Here is a 22,831-nt window from a genome sequence, read left to right as displayed (position 1 = left end):
TAGCGTACTGCAATCTTGACCACAATGTTAGGGATCTGTAGATATTGTACCACTGTAGTCCCGGTTTCGCCTTGTATCTTGCGATTTTGTAAATTGATGGAAAATCATGTTCACAGTATTTTCGCCACAGTTTATCGAGTCGTGATAGATTGTCAATTATTTGTTTCCACCGTAAGCACACTTGTCTGCATGTAGATAGCTGTTTTGGTGTTAAATAGCTGAATATTCGTAATAGTACTTCTGTCGGAAAACTGTATAAATAATATGTGTTCTCCTCCACTTCGGGCATGATTTGTATAGCTGTAGATATTAGAACGCAAAGTATAAGCACTGTTTTATACGAATTATTCACTGTGACTCTCACTGAACGGGAATAATATTTAATTTTGCGCAATTATGTATGGAATTGTAAACAGCTGTATTTTGATTCTTGATGTTTTTTTTTTTTTGTTACATCGACATCTTTATTTTTTTACATTTAATTTATGAGGTTTGGATACGAGGAATTATTGAGCTTCATCGTTTGATCGTATTTTATAATGGCAACTCTTGACTCGAGTTGTTATCTGTGTGTTATCTGTGTCATGCACAATATTTATTAACTGTACCTAATTTAAGTTGAACTGCAACCGTCAAAAATCAAAATATCAATCGCTGTTGATTTCAAAATAAACATTGAAAATTAAGACAAAATATTACCATGTCTGGTTTTAAAGCTTTACGTGATATAAGTAAACAGTTTGAAAATGAATTGAAACTACATTCATCAAATATATTTTGTGCAAAAGTTGATGAAAGTTTCGAAAATGTTATTGCAAAGAAAGTAAGGGATATTTCTTTAATTACATCAAAACTACGATTATTACAGGCCAAAACATTAGCAGGTGATTACTATCTTTATTATTCTAATAAAATAATAAAAAGAAACGTAGATACGAGTTTATGACACTAAACATTAAACATTAACAAGCAGTAGAAGCTTACTTTTTATGTCCAATAGTTCGAATATTTTTAGTATTGTACTAATCCTAATATAAAATAAAGAAAACAACTGAATTTTTATATACTTACACCATTACAAACATCATAATATTAATATTAAAACCTTTATTTTATAACAAAGTTAATTTCAAATTCTAATTTCAGCCACACCACAAATAAAAGAGACAAATAAAGATGAAATCACAACAGCTATCAATGACTATACGGACACAGTGACATGGAAACTAATTGAGCAGCAAATTGTCAAAACTCTAACTCAAACTCATTCTGTTAAAACTTTGGTTACCGCGCCCGATAGAAGTTTGGACCCTGAACTGTTGGAAAGGAAAGAGTATGTTATATACTAGTGGTGCTTCGCGGTTTCACCCGCGTGGTTCCGCTCTTGTTGGTCTGAGCGTGATGATATATAGCCTTATAGCCTTCCTCAATAAATGGACTATCTAACACAGAAGGAATTTTTCAAATCTGACCAGTAGTTCCCGAGATTAGCGTGTTCAAACAAACAAACTCTTCAGTTTTATAATATTAGTATAGTTAATAGTTAACTTAAAAAAAATCACAAGAACTTTGATTGACAAAATCAATTCAACCATTAAAAAACTAGTGGTCTTTTTATTAACACACATAAGCTTTATCTGTATGTTATTGTTAGTTTTATTGTTAGTATACTCATGCTAATTCTAAATTACTAAACGGATTTGCGTGATTCTTTTTTTGTTCGATGCGGGATAGTGTCGAATTGGTCCCATAAAAATTTTATTCGGATAGGCCCAGTAGTTTTTATTTTATGAGCATTTTTGTCTGTATTTGTAAATTTTGCAAGTGCAAGTTTGAAGTCGGTTGTTTTTAACGCAGTTATGACTTGTGTCGTATTTCACATAGACCATTATGCCGAGTCCAGACTGGTGAAACGTAACATAAAATGTAACATGCAATGAAAGAATTCACCATCCACATTGCTGCAATGTATCATGAAAGGAAACTTTGTAACAATTTCTCTTAGTTTGGACGTCTTGCGCGCGCGAAATGTGCATTACACGCGCATGCTACGAGTATTACAAGCCGCGCGCGGAGCGATCCGTGTATTGTCGGTTTTTCGACGAACACAAAGGGGCAAGGAACACGACTACGGGAGGTTCGTAGTGAATGCGCGTTAAGAGCGCGCTATGCGTCCACGCTTGCAGCGAACATGCAATGAAAGGCAGAATGTTACATTTCATGTTACGTTTCAACAGTCTGGACCCGGCATTTAAGTGACAGGTCCCTGGTTTAAAGCTTACTGTGTTTAAATTGTTTTGTGGTAAGACCATATCTCTTAATCTTAATATTTTATGAATTTGAATACATAAATATTATACATTTACAGGAAAATCATAGCTCAAATAATGGAATACAGCCAAAAAGAAAAAATATTACTAAATTTGGATGAAATATTGAAAGAGAGAGAAATAAAATTGTTAGAAGCAAGGAGAGAGTGGCAAGGAGTGTTTGGTAATTTAAAAGATAGTCAAAATGTACTTCTTGAAGAGAGAGCTACGGGACCTTTGTATAAGTGAGTATTCTTATTAAGTGAAGTCCCATGTCCTCTAGTGGGGTAAGGGGCAGATGCATTATACATCTGTTTCACTGATCAATTTTCTTTAGGGACAAGTAGGTGATCAGCCTTCTGTGTCCTGCCAGACCGAGACATTTTATTCTTCGTCTCCACCAGAAATCGAACCCAGGACCAGACATTTGACTGACCAGTTGGCTTGGTTGGTAGTGGCTCTGCTTTCCAAGCCAGAGGTTGTGGGTTAGATTCCCACCCGAGGTAAATATTTGTGTGATGAACAAAGATGTTAGCTCTGTGTCTGGGTGTTTATTATCTATATAAGTATTTATTTAAAACTGTTGGTCCGCCCCGGCTTCGCCCGTGGTACATACTTCGCAATAAAAGGTAGCCTATGTCCTTTCTCGGGTATCTCCATACGAAATTTCATGCAAATTGGTTCAGTAGTTTAGGCGTGATTGAGTAACAAACAGACAGACAGAGTTACTTTCGCATTTATAATATTAGTATGTATTATATATGGCTAGCTGCGCTCAGCGGTTTCACCCCCGTCGCTCTGATCCTGTTGGTCTAAGCATGATGATATTATAGCCTATAGCCTTCCTCGATGAATGGGCTATCTAACACCGAAAGAATTTTTCAAATCGGACCAGTAGTTTCTGAGATTAGTGCGTTCAAACAAACAAACAGCTTTGTAATATTAGTATAGATATGATAGCTAAGTATGGGATCAGATCGTGCTGTGTGTGAAAATTGTCCTGAAATATTTATCATTTATTAATAACTCAGGCCCCGGAACCACACTGGGACCGATCGGGATGTTTGGGGCTCAATGGGTTAATTTCTTCGTTCCCCACTATTTAGTTACTATAAAAATATTTTTTGTTCCAGAAAACTCCAAACGTTAGTGGATAAAATGGAAATAATGCGATGGGTGATATCCAAGCTTGTGACGTCGAGCACGAGCGACTACGACTGGGCTACAGATCCACACAGACGGTTGAAAGCATTAGCGCTAACTAGGCAGTGCCATACTGTACATTCATTTACTGATGTTTGATTAAATATGTATTTCATTAATATAATATATGTGTTTTATTTAACTAGTTGTGCCCTGTGGTTTTACTTGCATTTCTTTGCTTATGTTGGTCTTAGCGTGATGGATGGATGGAGGAGCGGCCAATAGCCATCCTCGATAAATGGGCTATCTAACACCGAAAAAATTTTTCAAACCGGACCAGTAGTTCCCGAGATTAGCGCGTTCAAACAAACAATCAAACTCTTCAGCTTCATAATATTAACTATAGATATAATATAGATATATTATGTATAGATTTTTTACTGGGATGAGGATGTGGCAGTAAATAAACAGTAAACTTGAAAAGGTCATGAATATTGCATTATTTTTATTATAAAAGGGAAGTTTCATACATACTCGAAACACAGTTTTTAGAGTGTAATATATTCGTCGTATATAAACTTATGAATTAATAGACAGCACATGGTGTTCCATAAATTAATCTTTGTACATGGCCCCTGAAACGAAATAAAAATAATAATTAAAAAATTTGAATTAAGTTACTTACATAATAATATATGATGAATCCAAATCTATAAACACAATAGTATATGGCAAAATATTACCTACTTAAAAATACTTAAAAAGGTAAATATCACTAAATGCGAAAGTTTGTGAGGATGGATGTGTATGTGTGTGTTTGTTACTCTCGCGCAAATACTACTGAACCGATTACAATGAAATTTAGCACACATATAGAAGGTAACTTAGACTAACACATAGGATAGGTTTTATCCCGGAAATCCCACGGGAACGGAACTATGCGGGTTTTTCTTTGAAAATGCAGGCGATGCTGCGGGTGGAAAGCTATAGTATATCATATTTTGTAAAGAAAATATGTAGGATGATGATAAAAAAATTCTAAGTTTTAAAAGTTTATTACAAATGTTGTGATGATGATAAAAAATTGGGAACAGTCAACTACAAAAAAGCGGGAAAATGCAAACTATTTTTCTTTAGTCATATATTCTTGCCATGGTAAAAAAAAACACTATTTTTTTTTAAAGAAAAGATTCTGTGTTCAGAATAAAATATGAGAAACGATAAATACTTATAAATAAAGAAGTTATATTCGTCTGTGTTCAGCCTGGAATATCCGAAACGCGGTAGCCTGTTAGTTATCACCCACACTTCGTCGCCGGTCACGTGAAGGTCTGCAAAAAAATTATATTTTAAATGTTTCATTTTAAAAGTTATTTATTTTTTTCAAGTGGAATATAAGTACATAGATAATTATTGTTTGTAAAAACTTTAAAATAAGAAAAACTACATTTTAAGTCCATATTAGCTATCTTAGTAATAAATCATTTTCATCAAATTGTAAAAAATATATAAAATTTATTTAAATAGCAAACTAAGTACAATGTGTAATTTTGAAAAGAGTATGTGCCGAGCACACGTGTCAGAAGTGAAACTTCTTTGGCAAAATTCAAAGAAAACAATATCATCCAATATCGCCTTACTCTATGACGTGACGGTATTGCCATCATGATTCATGCGAACTTGAAATTTTACTCTCAACGCGCCTAAAGAATTTTTAATCCAAAAAAATTTAATACCCCTAAACTGCTCAACATTTTTTGATAAACTCACCAGCGGGATAGCTCAATAAATCGTCATTTCGAGCCAAAACACTGACAGTATTCACTGAAAGCGGTTTCACAGTGTTCCAACAGGATATACCATCTCTACCGATATCAGCGAAGAATATAACACCAGTTTTTTTTATTTTACTCAGTCATATAAATAAAATACCAAATAATATCTATTTTTGTACAATTTGTATTAGTGTAGTAACAAAAAATAATAATAAACACAAAAGAATTTATACCCCCAAACTGCTGAACATTTTTGGATAAACTCACCAGCGAGATAGATCAACAGATCATCTATAGACGAAACCCTTTATATATAATACAATTATTAGTTACAATTTGCATTTAAACTGTAAAAAATTGTATCCACCCAACTGCTCGACATTTTTTGATAAACTCAACCGCGGGATAGCTCAACAGATCGTCATGTTGAGCCAAAACACTGACAGTATTCACTGAAAGCGGTTTCACAGTGTTCCAACAGGAAATACCATCTCTGCCAATATCAGCAAAGAATATAACACCAGTTTTTTTTATTTTTCTCAGTCATATAAATAAAATACCAAATAATGTCTATATTTTTGTACAATTTGTATTAATATAGTAACTAACAAAAAATAATAATAAACAAAAAAAATTTATACCCCCAAACTGCTGAACATTTTTTGATAAACTCACCAGCCGGATAGCTCAACAGATCGTCTTGAGCCGAAACAAAAACCATTTCTATTTTTCTTATAATTTGCATTAAAACTGTAAAAAAATTGTATCCACCAAACTGCTCGACATTTTTTGATAAACTCACCAGCGGGATAGCTCAATAAATCGTCATGTTGAGCCAAAACACTGACAGTATTCGCTGAAAGCGGTTTCACAGTGTTCCAACAGGATATACCATCTCTACCGATATCAGCGAAAACACCAGTTTTTTTTTTTTATTTTACTCAGTCATATAAATAAAATATCAAATAATATAATATTTTTGTACAATTTGTATTAGTATAGTAACAAAAAATAATAATAAACACAAAAAAATTTATACCCCCAAACTGCTGAACATTTTTGGATAAACTCACCAGCGAGATAGATCAACAGATCATCTATAGACGAAACCCTTTATATATAATACAATTATTGGTTACAATTTGCATTTAAACTGTAAAAAATTGTATCCACCAAACTGCTCGACATTTTTTGATAAACTCACCAGCGGGATAGCTCAATAAATCGTCATGTTGAGCCAAAACACTGACAGTATTCGCTGAAAGGGGTTTCACAGTGTTCCAACAGGATATACCATCTCTACCGATATCAGCGAAGAATATAACACCTGTTCTTTCATGATAATCATGCATTGTACATTGACTGTTTTGTCCGCGGTCGCCGAGGTACTAAAAAAAAATGATAATAACAACAAAATTCAAAACAAGTAATTATTATTAAAAAAACAAAATACCCGACTGCACACTAAAAAAAGAGTAAAACAAACCGCATACATAATTTTTTAAAGGGAAATTTAGAAAAAATATTATTATGTCTTTATCCCGTGGGACTTTTAGGATAAAATGTATCCTATGACACTCCCGTAATCAAGACAAATCTAACGATACCTCATACATCAAAATCCATCAAGCCGTTTAGGCTACAGGTGGTCACAAAGGAAAAGACATACATACATACTTACATACACTCGAAAAACATTACCCTCCTTCTTTGGCAGTCGGGTAAAAATACGTTCGTTGTTTACTTAAAAAACTGTAATCACAACATAGTATAAAACAAAGTCGCTTTCTCTGTCCGTATGTCGCCTATGTAGGCTTAAATCTAAAACTACCGTAAAACGGGGTGAATAGAATTCACGGGGGTGAATAGAAATATTCTTGGGAAAAAGTCTAAAAGCCTGTTAAGCCAAAAAAAATTTGAAAACTACTTCAAAAATCGCAATAGTGTTTTTAGTTTTTACAATGGCAACATTTTTTTGTTGGAATGACAACATTTGAATAGTATGAAGTTAGCAATTTATGTCAAAAAAGTGAGTTCAAAGTGCAACGGTTGTATGTATGTCTTTTGTGCTCTTATTAACTTCTCTCTAGTTATTATTTAAATTGTGTTTTTGATTGTGAAATAACTTTATTCGACGGTGAAGTCTATCCAGATTAAATTGAAAAGGTAAGTTTTACTGATTAGTTTGATTTTTATTGGTAAATTAGTAAAATAATTGCACCCATAAATATTTCTCGATTAAGAGGTGAATAGAGACGACTGAGGGGTAAATAGAAACGCCATATGAGGTGAATAGAAACGGGAAAGGGGTAAATAGGAACGAGAAAGAGTTTAATAGAAACGCGAAAGGGGTTTTTAGAAACGCTTTTGATCGTTTGGCACTTTATGCAGGTTGTTGAGTTTTAACTTTATTACCTACCTACATTTTTAAAAAGTTGATTTTTTAATATTTAATAATTAATTTTGTGTACGCAGGTATAGTTGCGAGCAATATGCCACGCAACTACAAACCAGACCCTCGGGGTAAGAAATATATAAAATATGACTTCAACTTAATACAGGCTGTTAATGAATATTCTGCGAGTAATTGTTCTCTTGATACTATCTCAAAGAAATATAATATACACAGATCTGTTTTATACATACACTGCACAAGAAATATGAAAAGTCAAGGAGGTCAAACTGTTTTATCCAAAGAAACTGAAGAAGAATTTATTAAATATATAAATATATGTGCTGAATTATCCTTTGGAAGATTATTATATAATAATATATTTTTAATATTAATAAAAAGGTTTTCTAATATATTATGTACACTCTTTTATTTCATTATCTCTGTGACGTCACTACCACAATATAAAATATTTTGACAACCCTATCATTTTTCTCTATTAACCCCATATGTCGTATCTATTGACCCCATATTCCGGGAAAATAGAAATTGACCAGATTTTTGTCTTTTTCTCCTAAGTAGATAATAATTTGGCATTAAAATTGTAATTAGCTTGTAATATAGCAAAGGACTCCCACAATGAAAGCAGCTTTAATACCCGAAACTTACAATTTATATTTTTAAAGTCGGTTTGAAAGTCTAGATTGTTTCTATTAACCCCGTTTTACGGTACGTAACGGATTTTGATGCTGTTTTTGAAGTGAAACTTCTTTATCGGGGTTGGAAAAAAATTTTGTGTAACATTTTTTCGTTACGCGTGACATTTTTCCGTTACGCGCCATCTTTTTCTTATCCCTACCACGCGTGATTCGACGTATTTCTGTAAAGGTGCATATAGTAAATTATTTATTGAAAAATAAGGTCATAAAAAAGTTTCACTTCTAACGTGTGTACTTACACTAGTACACGCACACATTTTTTTTTAAAAGATAGAGTGAAGGTTTTGGAATAGTGAAACTTCTTTGGCAAGATTCAAAGATACAAAAATCGTCGCTTAGTACTCCATGACGTTACGGTATTGCCATCACGCGACCTTGAAAATTTACTAAAAAGTTTCACTTTCAAAAAATTATATAAATAAATAACTCACCGAGAATTTATCAAAAAAGTATCTATTAGTACTTGCAGTTTTATTTTTCAAAACACAAGTAGATACTGCAAATTCTTCCGTACTAACGAGGGGGTGGAAATAGGCTTTCCTACAAGTGTCAGGAGTGGGGGGAGATAAAGTTATACTGAATATACCGTCACTCCATTGAAAGTATTCACCTAAAAATATTTAAACGTATTTTAATAAATTAATAAATTAGTAGATAGTTCCTTATGTACATCGTAAGAGAAAAAAATCACGATTTTTCCGGATTTTCTATATTTTTTTTACCTTAAAATACCTTCAAATAAATCAATACATAGCATAAAACAATGCCGCTTTTCGTCATCTGTGTGTCTGTATGCTAAGATCTTTAAAATTACGCAACATATTTTCATGGTTTTTTTTTTAATAGATAGATTGGTATAAAGCTATAAAAAAGGGGTGAAATAGGCTTTCCTACATATATCAGGAGTGGGGGGAGATAAAGTTATACTGAATATACCGTCACTCCATTGAAAGTATTCACCTAAAAATATTTAAACGTATTTTAATAAATGAATAAATTAGTAACTACATCGTAAGAGAAAAAAAATCAGGATTTTTTCAGATTTTCTAGATTTTTTTGGATTGAGGTGACATTTTTTGTTTAATGTTTGACAAAATAACTTATAATAAATCATTATATAGTATTAAATAAAGTCGCTTTCTAACAACTGTATGTCTGTAAATTACGCAACAGACTTTGAAGATACTATTTTTTTTTTTTATTAAATAGATTGGTTCTCGATCCTTTATAAGTGTACAAAGTTTGAATTAAATCTGTCCGTTTAAAGTCAAAATCGAGTCTAAAGGAGTCAGTTACATACTTACAAACATACAGGTAAAGCTAATAAAGCGTGTTAAAACATACCTGCGACTCTTATATTCCCAGCCACAGGGTTATAGCTAAAATAATTATGCTGTAATCTCCAACTGTCGTTATCTTTCAAGGAATACACAATAATACCATACGTAGACAAATCCGGGATATAAGCATATGCGTCATCGCAGTTACCAGTTATATCTACTGTTATGGATGCCAGACCTGGAAAAAACACAAAAAATGAAAAAAATCTAAGACGACGTAAAATATTTTTTTTAAATTCAAGGCTAGAAAAGAAAAATAAATCCAAATAAAAAGCCGTGTGTCACTCGGGGACTGCCGCGGTAAAGCATGAAAGAAAATATATATGAAATATATAGAAAAATGTATATGAAAAACATGAAAGAAATGTATATATGCATACTATGCCTTCAAGCCACACCTCCGCCCGTCGGAGTGGGGAGCGTGAGGTTTTTCGTTACGGAATTTCTCGATTCGGTCCCCACTCCCCGCGCTCAAGGCCCACATAGAAGCTATGCAATAGCTTCATTAATATAATTTACCTGCTGGCGTAGTAGCAGAAGGGACATCTGAATCTTTTAATGTGTATCTTAATATTTGTTGATTTGTATTCAAATCGAAGATAACTATACCCGGCGGTTGTAATTGACGACGATTGCTTATTACTGAAAAAATTATAAAAAATATAGTAAAAAAAGAGCGTAAGCGCCAAGCACACGTGTCAGAAGTGAAACAAGTAGCAAGATGGAAAGATAACAAAATCGTCGCCACTCCATGACGCTATTGACATCACGCGCCTAAAGATTACAAAAATAAATTAATTTTTCATACCTGACAACTCCAAAAGCCCCGTATCTACCATCCACAGTCTATTACAAGTGTCTGCTCTTGTTCTATACACGGATATAAGAGATCTAGAACGGAACACATCTGGATACGGCCTTAAAGATGGCGACCGTTCTGTCTGTGTGTTTAGATCTATGTAGTTTAGTGTTGCGGGGATACCTGAAAATATGTATATTTATATTGAAAAATAAAGAAATGAAATATTTATTTTTTCTTGTTTGATTTTACGCGATTTTTATAATATCAAGAAATTAATGATTTTTTAAATGCAATTTTATGTCACTTCACAGGAAGGTCACGGGAAGGTCTCTTCCGAGATCTAATGAATAAATCGCGATAAAAATCATTAAAAAGTGTTATTTTCTAAACTAAGTATTTATTAATAATTGTATAAAAAAACACTCGATAGAATAAACTATCATCAAAGTTTTCATATCGTCATTGGGCATTTGTATAGGAATTCAAAAAGCGCCCCTGCCGTGCGTAAAAGGAACTAATTTTTTGTATGTAGGTAATATTTTTTTTTAATTTAAGTGTAGTATAGTATAGCTATGAAATATATAATAATATACTAGTGGTCCGCCCCGGCTTCGCCCGTGGTACCAATATGTTTAAACTATCCTATCTCTCAAATTGGATCGAACTGCACATGGTGTGCGAATTTTATTATAATCAGTTAAGTGGTGTAGGAGTCCATTGAGGACAAACATTGTGACACGAGATGAATTTTATTATAATCAGTTAAGTGGTGTAGGAGTCCATTGAGGACAAACATTGTGACACGAGATTTATATATATTAAGATTAATAATATATTCAAGCCTGATTTATTTATTTATGACACTTCATTGTACATGTAAGATAAATTTAAAATAAATAAATACATTTAATTGAAAAGTGTACAAAAGGCGGCCTTATTGCTTAAAAGCTATCTCCTCCAGGCAACCATAAAAATAAAGGACATTGTTAAAAAGCGAGTTTTACAATAGAAATTATACTATAGTACTTAAATAGATTAAATTAGTATTTGATATAATATGGAGTTTCTTGCCGGTTCTTCTCCATTATCCATAGATACTGCTTTCCGAATCGGTGGTAAATGTTTAAAAATTATATAATGCCGATTTAAAAGTGTTTTTATAAGAACGCTAATTGAATAAATAAATGTTTGAGTTTGAGTACGTAATAAAAACTCACCATAATTTCGTCTTGGTAATGCAATAAACAGTCGATTGCCAACTTTCTCTGCCCCCATCGGCAAATTATTGTATTGTATGAAAAACCTTCCAGATTCATCTTCTGTAATAAAAACAATAATAAAACAACCTAGTCTTAATAAAATATATTAAAACTAGAATTATAAGATAAATAATATAACAAAATTAACGAAGCGATTCATAAAGATAAACTTAATTTTTAAATTAAAAACGGTACACTTTTTTAAGCACTTTTTAGTTGATATAGCTAGGTAACTACATTTTTATTTTAGTAATCTGTTGTACATTTATAGCACAAGTAAAGTAAATATGTAGTATTTTTTAAAACAATTTAAAAAAGATATAGAGACACTATCAAATGTTTACAAATAAAAAGAGCGTGTGTGCCGAGCACACTGTCAGAAGTGAAACTTCTTTGGCAAGACTCAAAGATACCAAAATCGTCGCCTTTCTCCATGACGTGCTGTATTGCCATGACACGACCTTGAATTTTTACTCTCAACTTTTTGCATATAAATTTTTGCAATTGGGAAATATATTTTTTTCTATAGGTACACTAAAAAATACAGATAATAATTGATTCTTACCATTTGGCCTTGAAGGTGCAGGTCGTTTGATTTCTAAAAAGATAAGTTTTTAATATAGGTATTTTAAGGAAAATCTTAGTGCATTATGCTTATTCTAAAATACTAGTTATTACATGACGTCAGCGTGTCTAGATAAATTATTTATTATATTGAATAACGATGTTGGATGATTTGTTTATCTGTTTATCTTAAACAGTGTATACTAATATAATAAAGCTGAAAAGTTTGTTTGTTTGAACGCGCTTATCTCAGGAACTACTGGTCCGATTTGAACAATCACTACAAAGTACATAAGGTATAGTATAAAACACACATAAGTCGCTTTCTCTGTCCCTATGTCCCTTTGTATGCTTAAATCTTTAAAAATACGCAACGGATTTTGATGCGAATTTTTTTAATAGATAGAGTTCAATTGAGTCAAGGTTTTAGACAAAGCGGGCGAAGCCGCGGGCGTTAAGCTAGTTCTATATAAGATGTATGAGGCTACGAAAAAGCATCAAATAAGTAGTACATATACCGCGGTTACATATAACTACATTAATAGAAATTTTTTACAATTTTTGTCTGTCTGTTTATTCCGGATTATCCCTGGAACGGCTGGACCGATTTAGACGGGACTTTAACTAATAGATGCAATATTTTTTTACTGTTGTAAAATTACCAAATTACCTTCATCATCGTCATTTTGGAAGTAAACAGCATCTGTCTGTCTTTTGACGCGTTCAGTCTCATCAATACCAGCAAAGCGGTCGTGTAGTACTGAAACAAACAAATAAATAATTATAATTAATTTATACCTAAGTACCTAACTACATATCCTACTAATCACTACATAGTATAAAACAAAGTCGCTTTCTCTGTCCCTATTTCCCTATGTCCCTTTGTATGCTTAAATCTTTAAAACTACGCAACGGATTTTGATGCGGTTTTTTTTAAATAGATAGAGTGATTCAAGAGGAAGGTATACAGGGTTACTTGTAAAACACCGGCAACCTCGCAGGACAAGATAGCTAACATCATAAGCAACAACATTTGTTCTACGACTTTTGATAATTTGTTAGATTTTATTTTCATACAAAAATAAATATTCAATTTTCCGTTTGAATATTATAAACTCTACGTGCCTCCCAAAAGTTACGTAAACAAGAAGCGAACGAGAGGGGGAAGGGGGCGTCGCGTCGTCCATTCCATAATGAATAGAACATAGACTTACAAATGTTAGGAGAGTACAATAAAAGTTTAAAAAATCATTTAAAAATAATTTATTGCGTCATGCCAAAAGTCGTAGAACAAATGTTGTTACTTATGATGTTAGCTATCTTGTCCTGCGAGGTTGCTGGTGTTTTACAAGTAACCCTGAATAATTTATTAGGTTTTAGACAAAGTGGGTGAAGCCGCGGGCGCTAAGCTAGTTATTACATATTAGCAACCAAGCAGGTATTGCAATACAATCATATTATATTAAAATGACATCATAATATTATCACATCCTAGTTCACATTACATTACCTACAATCTACATCATAATTCGAGGATATAGGTACCTAACATTTAATAACCAAGATAAAGTAATTACTAATTATTATTATGGGCGTACTTAATAACAAATATTTCTTCCAAAAATAATAAAAATAGGAACCGATTGAAGAAGACGAAGGGCATCAGGGAACCACCTTGACCCTATCTAGAAATATATTCCAAGAAATAACATTAGATTGTGAAGTATATAACCGTAGAACTAAGTTTGAACAACAAATAGGAAAATTTTAACCACCGCGTCCTACTTTGTAAATATAATTTTTAACTATCGTGTCCTAATTAGTAAATATTCGTGACTATAATCAGTATATTTACTTAAGGCCTGTTCAAACTATATATCCCGATGGCACGCATTTAAATCTCTTAGGCTGGTTGCAGAGCTTGACCGACCATCAGTGCGTACGTCAGTCGCGCTTGTCATATTATGTATGAAAATTCATAAAACCGTTCATAGCTAGACCGACCATACGCACGCGTATTGTCATGCGCATTAGTGTCATAGTCATACAATTGTTGATGCGTATCATCAGGACCGACGCGACGGTACGCACTGACGGTCGGTCAAGCTCTGCAACCAGCCTTAAGTTGTAAATTATAGAGACTAATCGCGTACCGATATGAGTAAGGTAGCGAACAGATACCGCTGTAGTTTGAATAGGCCTTTAATCTATTCTATTCATTATTCCATAATCAATATATTGACTTAATCTAGAAATATTATTTAATCAATTATTATGTCATACGTTTATTATTATTAGTTCGAATTGAAATATTCCTTTCCAATTTTAAAGCGTTTTTATAAACTTGCCCGTATAATTGTATGACTCCGACTCCCATGTACACTTATCAAGGATCGGTGATCGGTTTTAAAACTTTTTTTTTATCGTTAAAGCGGACAAACGAGCAGGCGGGTAACCTGATGGAAAGTGATGCCCGCCGCCCATAAACATTCGCGAGTTTAGGGTCACCGCGAATGTGTTGCCGTGCCGGCCTTTGAGATATAAATAATATGCCCTTTTTTCTTGAAGGTTTCCCCCTCAAATCCATTTGGGAACACAGAAGATGGTAAATCGTTCCACAAGGTCGTTGTTCTCGGTATAAGTACCTATTAATATTATAACTATAAGTATAAATTATTTAATGCAAATAATATCTTGTTCTGTACATTGTGATACTATCCAGTTATCCACTAGATAATACTTTCCATATATGGAGAATCCAGAAACTAGCCTAGTTTATTGTACTTTTTGCGTATTTTTCAACAATAAATGTCAAATGACTGTATAGCAAAACGTTCTAAAATGTTAAATGGCAGACATGTACTGACCTTATAAATGAGGTAAATATTTTCTTAATGCGGAAGAATATATAGGTATGCGAGATTCACCGCATCTTTATGTTTAGGAAGAATTAATCTATACTAATATTATAAGAGTTTATTTGTTTGTTTGGTTGAATGCGCTAATCTTAGGAACCACAGGTCTGATTTGAAAAATTATTCACTGTTAGATAGGCCACTTATCGAGGAAAGCTATAGGCTATAATATCATCACGCTAAGACCAATAGGAGCGTAACAATGCGGGTAAAACCGTGAGGCATAGATAGTTAAATAAAGATATTATAAATAGATATGTACAACAATAGTTTTGTATATTAAACATGTTAAAACTATGAAAAGTCTGCCTGTTCACTTTCACAGCTAAACCGTTTAGTGTTGTAAATGTGTTATTATTTAGTGAGTAAAAAGGTAAAATAGGATATCTAGACACGCGGCAGCGTGTCAAGCCGAATTCAAGCGAAGAGAACTGGCGAGCAGCAGCCGTGTGTATATTTACACAAACCATTTCGAGCCACTTTTCACCCCCTTATAACTCGAAAACTATTTAAGTTAAATAAACCAAATTTGGTACATATCAAGAAGATAATATTATAAGCTATCATGCATATGTTAAAGATGTAATTTTACAAAACAATTTTACAATTTCAAAAATTTGTCAGTATTTTTTTTTTATAAGAATCGCAAAAAACAAACTGAATAACTTATTATAATATTGTTAAAAAAAGTACATATAATATTAGACTAAGATGTTAGAAATGAGACTAACCCTATCCGCACGAGATTTTACAAACATGGACAGATATTTTTATGGTCATCTCAAATAATGATGACATAACTTTAACCGCAGTAAGCGCAAATAAATTTGTAAGTACTTATGTGTTAAATGGCGATTCCGCAAATTTGTTTTTACGTAATCTTGTATTAGTTTAAATTTTGTTTAAACATAACTTAGAATACAGGCTGTTCCCGCAGTTTCACTCGCTGATAAAACAAAATGCTTTTCATAGGTACTTTTAAATAGCACTAGCGTCAATTCTGTGATAGCACTCTATTTGACAAAAGGTTGCTTGTGTTGGATCCTGGGTCTTATATTATCAATTTTAATTTCATCCAATTCGGTATATTTTTTCGTTTACATTTACAATTTTATTTAGAATTATTATTTCCAACAAAATCAGTTTTATATATTTTATTGATACCTAGCGGTTAGACTTACGGTGTATTCATCCCAATTTGTTTCGCCATTTATTTATTTATTTATTTATTTATTTATTTATTTATAATTATAGAATTTCCAACAAAGGACACAGTTCACGTTTATTACATCTTATTAAAATACATAATCTACTGTACCTTTAATTACAGGAAATTACAGCGTACAACATACGTTCAATGTTCACTACAATTCAACTACAATTTGTCATTTTATTAAAAAATATTAGGTATATAACATTTAGACGGGACACGCACTTCACACGTAGACATGCTATACTAGACTTAAATCCGGTATTTTTTTATTAAATTTTGCCAATATTAGCGTCCCATACTAATCCAGGTCATAATAAATTATTAACGCAAAGTAAGTAAAACGCAAGTAAATAAAAAATCCTGTTAAATTAATGTAAGATAAATTAACATAAATATTAGTTTATTCAAATAACTTTAATATTATGTAGATATGTTATGTAAATACAACGTGGTCCTAATTTTTAAGGATATTGAAAATAACAGTAATTTCGAATAATTAAAGTTTATATTTTGGTAAAATACGGTGATAACAAAACTTAGAATTTTAGTAAGTACCTAATATTTTTTATTATATTTGAGCATTAGATGTTTTGTAAAATTTAACCAACCATCACAAAAAATACGGAACGTTCATGGAACGTTCTCACCTATTCCTATTCGTAAGTACTTTGTTTTCAATTTTATTAGGTAGCTCGTATTCATTACCTATAATATTTATTATACATACGAATCAAACGCATAAAATCTAATAAATGAAATTCTCATATGTTTGTTGTTAAACTCCTCCGAAACGGCTTGACCGATTTGCATGAAATTATGTGAGCATATACCTATATTTCATCGGTACATACTATATACAATCGGACAACATCTATTTTTATCCCTGATACTAGCTTACCGCTCGCGGCTTCGCCCGCTTTGCCTAAAACCTAATAAATTATATACCTACTAAAACCTTCTTCTTGAATCACTCTATCTAATAAAAAAACCGCATCAAAATCCGTTGCGTAATTTTAAAAATATAAGCATACAAAGGGACATAGGGACAGAGACTTTGTTTTATATTTTGTAGTGAAGAGTAAGGCAGAACAGGACAGCTAGTATTTTTATTATAATAATAAAAAATGAATACATACCTTCAATTCCATTAATATCATAGGTCATTTGCTTCCAAGCATAAACCTCTTTAAATCCTCCCAAACTACGATCTAATGCCACGGCCGTATTTAAAAAATACAATAAAAAACACACAACAATTCCATTTACCGCCATATTAGAGTTCATTTTCAAATAAAAAAAATTCGAACACAGAACGCGCGCTATTTACTTTTTTTTAATTTTTTTTTGTTTATGGTCAATGCACACGTCCGTCAAACCGTGTGTCGTAATAACAACTTAATGTGTGTGGAATGGCTTTATCTTTAAGTACTAGGTTAAGGCCTGGATCAGATATAGATATTAGACGTTGTTTATAATTAGTGTTTAACTTATGACCGTGACTTGTTGTTAATAAACTAGCTACAATAGTATGATAATTAGGTATCTAGACTTAAAGATAGATAACCTAAAATCTATCTCAGTGCCTTTTTATGTTTTAATATTTAGGTATTCCTTTCGGTCGATTTCTTAATTTAAAAGTTATGTTATATTAAATGTATAGGTATTTATATTGTGTGTACTTATATCTGTTTACTGTAATAATGAATATTTTGAAAATTGGACAATTTCTGGAACAGATATTTACAGGATTTAAATGAAAACTGCTTTCCGAACAGGTAGTTTTAAGATGAAAAATATCGATAACATTACAAATTAGTAAAATTTACAATCTATTACACCTATTAGACAGCATTATGTTTAATATTAAGATAAGAAAATAATTAGTTTTATTTTAACACAAACAAAACTCGAAATAATTTTAAAATTCCCTCACCATCAGGCAGTTACATTTTTATTTTTACCAAATAAAATAGGCATAAGTAATAGGTATAATTCATATTAATTTATTCATACCTAGATGTTTTATCTCAAGAAAATCTTAACATATTAACGGTACGTACCTACTGTACTATATTTAGAATGAGTAAAAAGTAAAAAACTTCAAACAGGTAAATCTATATTAATATTGTAAAGCTGAAAAGTTTATATATGTTTATTTGTTTGAACGCGATAATCTCAGGAATCATGTCCTGTTTAATAAAATATTTCCCTGTTAGATAATCCATTTATAGAGGAAGGCTATATATTATCATCACGCTAAGATCAATAGGAGCGGGCAATGCGGGTAAAACCGCGGGGCACAGCTAGTTATAACCAGACTAACCAGCTCTTAAAACCTGCAGCTTGGCAGGAACAACAACTTGTTATCCTGTGGTTATATTTTTAGTACCTAACAGTCAGATTAATTGAATGAAGAGGTATAGACAACCTGAATTAAATGTAGAAAATACTGTAAGTATTTTCTACGTATCTATACTAATATTATAAAGCTGAAGAGTTTGTTTGTTTGAACGCGCTAATCTCAGGAACTACTGGTTCGATTTGAAAAATTCAGGAGGAGCTGCCCCCCTAGACAAGTGGCTTTCTATTAGCGTAACGCTAATGAATGTATGAGATTGACGTAAGCTGTCGATACATTTATCTACAGCTTATGTCAATCTCATACATTCATAATAGCTATTCTATCAAACGTTACGCTAAACGAAAGCCACTTGTCTAACCCCCCAGAGCCACGCGGGTGAAACCGCGGAAAAAGAAAAAAGTTTGAAAAAGCGGGAAACAAATATTTTGAATTGGTAAGTACGTAAGCCTTAGATCAAAGGGGTGTAGGTAGGCTAATATCAATTTTAGTAATTCATATTTTTATGTGTAGGTACAAAAATATGATATATATAATATAAATAACTACGTAAAATTATCTTATATTTTAATGCAAATATTCAATGAAATATCAAGAATATAACAAAAATTTACATTTACGTCACTGTTTTATCAAAATAAATAAATATCTTGGATAGATTCGCTGGAATTTTTTCATGGGATTCATTTATGTAAGAACGAGCCGAGTGGGTCGTGAATAACGTGATCTAAGGTCGCGTGATGGTAAGTGACCAAGTGACCACCGCAAACCATGAGTCCGTTTAAAAAAATGTATAAAAAAAGTTCTAATTTAACGGCCACTAATAAAAAGTTAAACAATGGATAAATTTCTACCATTTTCTATTATAGCTGTATCCTGCTCTTGCTCACATGAAACGTCAATCATAAAAACAAGACAGGTTATTTCAATAACTAATCCATTGCAAAGCGAATGGGTAACATTTTATTAGTAAGACCGTAAAAGATTAATTCACTGATAGATAGACCTAAGGATAGACCATAGGAAGGTTATTACTTATTATATCTGTCCTACAAAATATTATTACAAATGCGAAAGTAAGGTTCGATGTAAAGATGTTTGTTACACTTTCTATCAAATACTACTGAACCAATTAAAATGAAAATTGGTATGTAGGTAACTGAAGACCTAGGATAAGACACAGGCTTCTTTTTATCCCGGAAATTCCACAGGATCGGCAACTTTACGGGGTTTTTTTGATAAACGCGAGCGAAGCCGCGGGCGGAAATCTATAAAGAGTAAACAAAGGATTGACGACAGGAATTCATTGATTGGGAATAGTAAGGAAAAATATACGATTAAGCTCAATCGACAAAAACCCTCAACTCCAATTGAAATTGGGGAATCCCGATCATCAATTTTAAATTTTAATAAAAAGGTTATTCAAACATAGCTTGAACTTTGGTCTATTGTTTTCCCGTTAGTGCAGTTTATTTTGGTTATGTGGTTATTTAAGTTTCAATTAAATTTAATTACATTGAAATAGTTTGTCTGCACGCCTCTCCCGCGCTCCACTGCACGTATCTCGATGGATCTTATATTACGAAGTACATGAGTGAGACATGTATTATGTCTCGTGCGTGAGAGTGAAAGAGAGAACAACTGTATTGGTGATAATGCGTTAGTAAGTAGGTATGTATTAATTACGCTGTTTTTTAGTGCAATGATGTTGGCGTATGCCGCGTCTACTAGTATAATAGGTCATTGGATGGATCATGGAACACACTCGACAAACTCGCATTCATGTTTTAATTAATTAAATATTATAATATACTTAAGGTAGCATTCGGATGGGCGGTCGCGACCCGGCAGCCGCTGCCCCGCAGCCGCGACCGTGGTCGCGCCGCACCGCTTCGTAGGGAATTGTATGCGATAGTTTCCGACGCAAGCGACCGAGCCGCGCGGCCGAGGGTCGTGGCCTGCTCGCGACTTTGGCAGCGCCGCCGGGCCGCTCCGGAAGCAGTACGGTCGCGCTGCTCGTACGCGAAGAGTCACAATATGGCAACGTTTACCGATGAAAACGACGAGTTTTTAGTTGAATGAATTGCTAAAAATCTACCACTTTACGATCCTCGACTCAAAACCTATAAGGATAATGTTATGATATAATGAATCGATTTTATTCCTCTTTGATGATACTAAGACCAACATTATTTGATCATCCTCTTCTTCGTCCTCTATCAGTCTCTTCACGAGTTCTCGCTTTCGTATATTTGACTATTATTTTGACTGAGTGCTGTTTGACTACTGCGCGTGGCAGTCGCTGCCCGGGTCGCGGACGCTGTTATCCGTAAGCTTCTGGCAGCGCCGCACAGCAGCGACAATGTTCCCGGCTGCAGGGCCGCGGCTGCCAGTTCGCGACCGCCCAGATCCGAATGCTACCTTTACAAGTTACAACACTGTACTTTTTGATGATGGTAAAGAACACAAATAGGTTTAGTGGTTTTTATTGTTATACTAGCGTTCCGCTCCGCAGCTTCACCCGTGGTCTCAGGTAGGTACATGTTTTCGTTTTCGTTCCATACATCCTCGTACTTTAAGGAATACTATAAAAAAATCGGCCGTTCACGTGTGATGCCGTGACCAAGGGAAATAGGCATTCATTTTTATATGTATAGAAATAAGTAAGTATATCAAATACATATATGTAATTATGTATAAAGTTAATTTTGTAGGTATATTTGTAGTAATAAATAAAATTGAAATAGCTGTTTATAATATAAACTAGGTACATAGTATGGATGAATTCCTGAATTTAGGCAGCTAGTTGATAAAATGTTAGATAATAATAATTCTTCACTAATCGCATTCCGTTTGATGCAAATTGAAAACATAGACGCCTGTTGCTATAATAAATTTAAATTTGTATCATGCCAATTGGAAATTTATTTCAAGGCGCAGTACCATCTCGCTAAGACCAACAGGAGTGGAGCACTGCGGGCACAGAGTAAGTAATAATTCCCGTTTCTGTTAATTTCCGGGATAAAACCTATCCCATGCCATTTCTCAGGTCTTAAGCTATCATTGTACCAAATTTGAAGTCAATCCAATTTGTACTTTTTGAATTTTGCCGGTAAAAAAGCGGAGCACAGCTAGTTCTGTTATAATTTCAAATCTAATAAAAAAACTAAATCGACAGACTAACACTCTAAAATTTTACGTAATGTACACATTTCACCGGACACTAAAAGCACAGAATACATAATAGTAGCTAAACGCTACAGAACGGACACTCTCCGCCTCCCGCCAAAATTAAACACTTACCTCACCCCGCACGATCAGACATGTTATGGTACCCATTTCCCCGCAAGGACGATACCAACGACGTCTTTAGACGAAACGCAACGAAGATTGACAACATTAATCAAATTGACTTAAAGCAATTTTATTATTTTGGATTTGTGATTATCGTTTTTCGTAGAAAATGGTTAGATATTGTGCTGTTTACGGATGTATTTCATCAGAAAAACGCGAATTTTTTTTTACGCTAGTCACAAATGTGCCAACCATAAAGAGTTTACACACACATTTGCAGTCTCTACAGTGTGACTGTCAAAACTATAATTTTGTATGGAGTGTCCGGGGTGGCTAAAAGTAAAAATAAATTTAAGTAGGTACTTGAAAACAAGACTTTTCAGAAATAGATGTGACCTGTGGATGTGACTAACCTTTTATTTTGAATCTATACTAAAATGTCTAGTGAAACTCAACGCTAACAGTAACATTGTTTGAGTACAAATCTATATTTTCAGCGTCTATCCAACGCGACGGCCCATAGTTAATAGGCTCAGGAGTCAGGGACCATAATATTATGACCTCTTATTCCCAGTCAGTTGACACCGTGAATTGCATTGACTGGCAAATTCATATAATACCATAATAAACCATGGCTGGTTATTTTGATCTGTTTTAAAATAAGAGGTGATAAAATGATAATACGGCCCCCTGCTTTAGCTAGGTAGGTAGCTAGTGACGCGAGAGACGCGCGGTCCGGTGAAAGAA

The 22,831-nt window shown here is 33.2% G+C and overlaps 2 protein-coding genes across 3 annotated transcripts; one reads left to right on the top strand and one right to left on the bottom strand.

Annotated features, from left to right (window-relative positions):
• Positions 1-625: 625 nt before the first annotated feature.
• LOC123704829 lies at positions 626-3,636 on the top strand. Its single transcript, XM_045653322.1, has 4 exons — positions 626-884; positions 1,147-1,333; positions 2,369-2,554; positions 3,443-3,636. The coding sequence occupies exons 1-4, from the start codon at positions 701-703 to the stop codon at positions 3,609-3,611; spliced, it is 726 nt and encodes a 241-aa protein (XP_045509278.1). The 5' UTR covers positions 626-700; the 3' UTR covers positions 3,612-3,636.
• A 295-nt stretch (positions 3,637-3,931) lies between these two features.
• Positions 3,932-17,823, bottom strand: LOC123704818 (L-dopachrome tautomerase yellow-f2-like). 2 transcript variants are annotated; one of them, XM_045653310.1, is made up of 11 exons: positions 17,568-17,822; positions 12,974-13,063; positions 12,305-12,337; positions 11,698-11,799; positions 10,487-10,660; positions 10,198-10,320; positions 9,683-9,856; positions 8,770-8,948; positions 6,432-6,615; positions 4,681-4,783; positions 3,932-4,087 (listed from the first exon to the last, which is right to left on the bottom strand). In XM_045653310.1, exons 1-11 carry the CDS (start codon positions 17,713-17,715, stop codon positions 4,039-4,041), a joined length of 1,359 nt encoding a protein of 452 aa, XP_045509266.1. In that variant the 5' UTR covers positions 17,716-17,822; the 3' UTR covers positions 3,932-4,038. The 2 variants fall into 2 exon arrangements, with proteins under 2 accessions (XP_045509266.1, XP_045509267.1); XM_045653311.1 differs by lacking the exon at positions 12,305-12,337 and having other exon boundaries at positions 17,568-17,823.
• Between the last annotated feature and the right edge of the window lie 5,008 nt (positions 17,824-22,831).

The sequence above is a fragment of the Colias croceus genome, chromosome 30 (assembly GCF_905220415.1).
Source record: "Colias croceus chromosome 30, ilColCroc2.1".
Classification (NCBI taxonomy): Eukaryota; Metazoa; Arthropoda; class Insecta; order Lepidoptera; family Pieridae; genus Colias; species Colias croceus.
This window is presented reverse-complemented; position numbering and strand designations above follow the sequence as displayed.